We start from the raw sequence: 4,218 nt of genomic DNA, 5'->3' as shown, positions 1-4,218 counted from the left end.
TCGCCACATGGGGGCCCAACATGTTGAAATCATATATGGCCAGATAAACATACCTTATTTTAGTAACTCCCAATGCAACACTTTTTTTTTAATGTATTTATTTATTTTACACTGCACAATGTTTTAGTACAGATGTAGATTACCAGATTTAGTTAGGCTTATCTTACAGACATAAGCAAAGGTAACCACAGCAATGGTTTGTTCCTCAAGCGCTTTGTATCCAGATCAGTCTTGGACAAACAAACGTTTTTCTATGCAAACATGACTTTGAGAGAAGATTTTTAACATTTAGTGGCATCTTACAAAGTTGTGGCACATCCAATGACAGATCAAGTTATGAGTGGAACATCGCACATTCTGCTTGATTTTTGAGGCATTTCCAGGTTGCACATGATGCAAAAGTAATGTGACATTTGATATTGGCACTTCCAAGCTATTCAAAACTTGTTTACTCTTTTGGCCATTTGACTGACTTTGACCTTTATGCTTCATCTCACTGTTTATTGTCTGAACCTAAGGCTGTCTTTATATATTGCTTTATTGTATATTATGTAGGGTGAACTGTTTGTAAAACGTGATTCCTAGATGTTTTTTTTTCTTTTCTTTTTCTTTATTACTTTTGGTAACTTTAAGGTCCCGCTATAATATTTCAATTTGAATACAGTTCATATAAAGTGTTATATAAAGTGTTATTTGCAAGATATATACCAATAAACATTTTGAGGTCATGTACTCCAAATTTCTTTTCAGGTAAAGTGGGCCAGCTGGTCTTGTAAAGTGGGCCATCCCTTATTTATCAAAGATTATTCTGCATCTTAATTAAAAACACATGATTTATTATGATCGGACAAACATATTTAACAACATATTTAACAACCCCCCCCAAAAAAACATATAACCTACAGGTTACGAGTAAAATAAATCATGTGTGAAATTCCAAACAACTGAAAGAACATGTTGTGTTGACATTAAATTTGATTAAATCTGAATATCAGAATATTCAGAAATCAGAATATTGATAAAAAAAATTAACTAAATTATATTATATTATATTAAAGATGGGACTATAATACAAGCAACAACAAATAGGCTAAAAACATTAATAAGAGGAACATTTAAAATGGTAACCATATGTAAAAAAAATGTATCTATATGCTCTCTAAACATTTTTTAAAAAATTTACTTGTGTCCATATTTTAAAGATTTATATTCTACATCTATATTTTTCTCCTCTCATCCTTTCTTCACGCCACAGATTGAAATTCATGCCTCAACTTCCTTTCTATTCTCTCTTTCCTTTCTCCATCTCTGACTTGAATTTCTGACTGCAGTCTCATTTCTGTTTTCTAAATAAGTAAATTATAAATGTCAACTATAAATTAATGAATGTCAATTTATTTAATGAATCTGGGTATAATTACTGAAGGTTAAAGGTCGGCCCACTTTACCTGAATCCCATGAGCCCACTTTATCTAACACATTCAGCCAAAGTGGGCCAGCAATATTTAAACACCTTACAAGAAAACTAACAATGTTTTAAAAAATGTATTCTTTGCATTGTATTCCCTGTTAATGGTAGTATTGAATAAAACAGAAACTGTCACAATAATGTTTGTTTACATTTAGTGAGCAACCTTATAAGTTACAAGTAAAAATCTTATGTCAAATGTTTTTTTACCTTTCACCATGACACAGTCCTCCTTTGAGGGGTAGCCAGACCCACCAGTGTCATATTGCATCAACCAAAACTATTTTATCATTTAGAGAAATAATGTCCCTTTAATTAAGAACCATTGTTATGCTCTGAAAGTGTAAACCCTTTGAGCACAGTACAATCAAACTTAAACGGCCCACTTTACCTGATGGAGTCACCCTACATATTACCAGCAAATAACCAAAAAAGAAAAAAAAATTGATGAGTTCTTTAAGGGGCGTCATCAGCTAAAAATACGTTTTAAGAACGTTTTGCTAACGTTGCCATTAAGTTATGAAAACGTTATTTCTGAATGATCTCTTAACGCTCAAAAGCATTTGTTTTCTCGTTTATGCAAACATTAGGGAAAACATTAAGGGAACGTTCCATCTTAAAATTTTGCAAACATTACGAGAATGTTAGCCTACTTTTGAATGAACGATCTGAAAAAGTAGTAGGCTAACGTTTAAAAACGTTAGACGAACATTCATCTAAAGCGTTTCAGGAAAGAAAAAAAAAGTTCCATGAAAAAAAAAAATCTATTTTATTTTGAGCTGTTATTTTGAGAACATTATTAAAGAGCATGTAACTTTGAACAAACGTCCAATTATTCTATTCTGTTGTAATAATAAGTAAACAGAACGAGTAAACAGAATAGAATAGGCTATATTCTGTTTACTCATTACTTTACACACTGAATTTACATTGCTTTACTAACAATTCAGTAATGCTATACTGCGCTTTTTCCCTTAATTACGAAACTATTTATGAAAAACGTAAATAAAAAAACACATCTCGTAATGTGCTTCATTTTTTAAGTCCAGCGGTGGCGCAGCGCGTGACTGAAGATGACTGTGACATTCGGGGCGGAGAGGAAGCTTCAAAAAACATTAAGAAGACGAGGATGAAGATGATCATATAGAAAACATCACGTGTGGAGAAACTGGATGTTGGTTTAAATGCTCAGAATTTATAGTCTCCAGCTGGAAAGGAGGGGAAAGTAAAACTTCATGAGAAGCAGCAGTCTCTCATTTTCTGGATCAAGCAGAAGGGACGGATCATGGAGGGACCCCCTCATGCTGACAAGTACAGAGTCATCTTTAAATATTACAGACTCCAAAAGCGATACTTTATGCAGGCATATACAGTTACTCCATAAATGATGTTGCGTCCAGCGGAAAATGCTGAGTGATTGTCACCGTAAAGTTTTCTTTTCCTTGTTGACTGTTACAGACCGCTTTCGCACATTCATTGTAAATGGTTTTGCGCGCTCGGTTGGTTAACAGTAATGGTGCATGGGATGCTTTTAATATCTCACAGTAACAGTAAACTTTCATCTCTCCTCTCTTTCAGCTGATGAAGACTGGGCAACAATCTACCTCGCCGGGAGAGCAACTGCTGTAGCGTTTCCTATTCATCATCATCATCATCATCATCCTCAGCAGCAGCATCCTCAGCATCATCATCGTCAGTTCGAGCGGCACGCACCTCACTTGCTCCACATCCTCGGGGCCACGAGAGCGCCAGAGCGCAAAGATGAACATCCAAGTCCTGCCTGAGCATAAACTGTCCTCGGTGGCCCCGTTGAAACAGTTTAACGTGGAGAAAAAGGAAGTGGAGCTGATCCTGGTGAAGGAGCAGAACGGGGTCCAGTACACGAACTCCTCTGTCGTGGCTTCTCCGAGCTCCCGCGGCTGCACCCCCGGCTCCGGTGAGGATGTGGCCAGAGAGACCTGGGGCAAGAAAATGGACTTTCTGCTCTCTGTCATAGGCTTCGCTGTGGACCTGGCCAATGTGTGGAGGTTCCCCTACCTGTGTTATAAAAATGGAGGAGGTAAGATCGGTTCTTCCGTTTATTCTGAGGGTCACACTTTACACTGAACAAAATGTGGGCTTCTTGGTATGTAATTATTTTGGGGAGCATCTTACGAACTTACAAACGTTGTTATTGATTTTGAAATTAATTTTAATTGTATATACATTGTATAATATACAAATGATGTCTCAAACTATTAGCTTAAAACACATTCAGTGTTTCAGAAATTCTTTGAGTTGAATCTATTATTTATTGCTGATGAGCAGAGGCGGACAAAGTACTCAACTCCATTACTTGAGTGAAAGTACAGATACTGCTGGTCAAATATTACTCCATTACAAGTAAAAGTTGTAAAGACAGATTTTTACTTAAGTAAAAGTACAGAAGTACTTGCTTTTAATAGTACTTAAGTAGCAAAAGTAAATTTCCTTTTTTGTGTCAATGCACTGTTTTATTGTCGTACATAATATTTGCAATACTTCTGAAGCAACTTAGAATACATTACACCTACTGAATACACTGACTAGCTTGTAGTATCTTTGGAATAAAGAGCTTTTAGAATGTTAAAAACCTATGGGGGGAAAAACAAAAAAAGAAATATTTAACACCCCCACAAAAGCAGAATGGTAGTGATCTCACACAGCTCTGAGAGTGCGTGCACAGATCTATGTGTAGCCAGTCATCCACATTTGAACAGAGTGGACAGTGA

General features: G+C 35.9%; 1 protein-coding gene across 1 annotated transcript in view; it reads left to right on the top strand.

Annotated features, from left to right (window-relative positions):
• The first annotated feature begins 2,703 nt into the window (after positions 1-2,703).
• LOC107563470 (sodium-dependent noradrenaline transporter-like) overlaps positions 2,704-4,218 on the top strand; it is a 20,832-nt gene continuing 19,317 nt past the window's right edge. The window contains exons 1-2 of the mRNA XM_016248360.1: positions 2,704-2,779; positions 3,047-3,527. Coding sequence (XP_016103846.1) covers positions 3,230-3,527 — 298 coding nt within the window. The 5' untranslated portion in view covers positions 2,704-2,779; positions 3,047-3,229. The remainder of the gene's footprint in view (positions 2,780-3,046; positions 3,528-4,218) is intronic.

This window comes from Sinocyclocheilus grahami, unplaced genomic scaffold, assembly GCF_001515645.1.
Source record: "Sinocyclocheilus grahami isolate Dianchi unplaced genomic scaffold, SAMN03320097.WGS_v1.1 scaffold876.1, whole genome shotgun sequence".
NCBI lineage: Eukaryota > Metazoa > Chordata > Actinopteri > Cypriniformes > Cyprinidae > Sinocyclocheilus > Sinocyclocheilus grahami.
The sequence above is the reverse complement of the archived record's forward strand: the minus strand, read 5'-3'. Positions and strand labels throughout refer to the sequence as shown.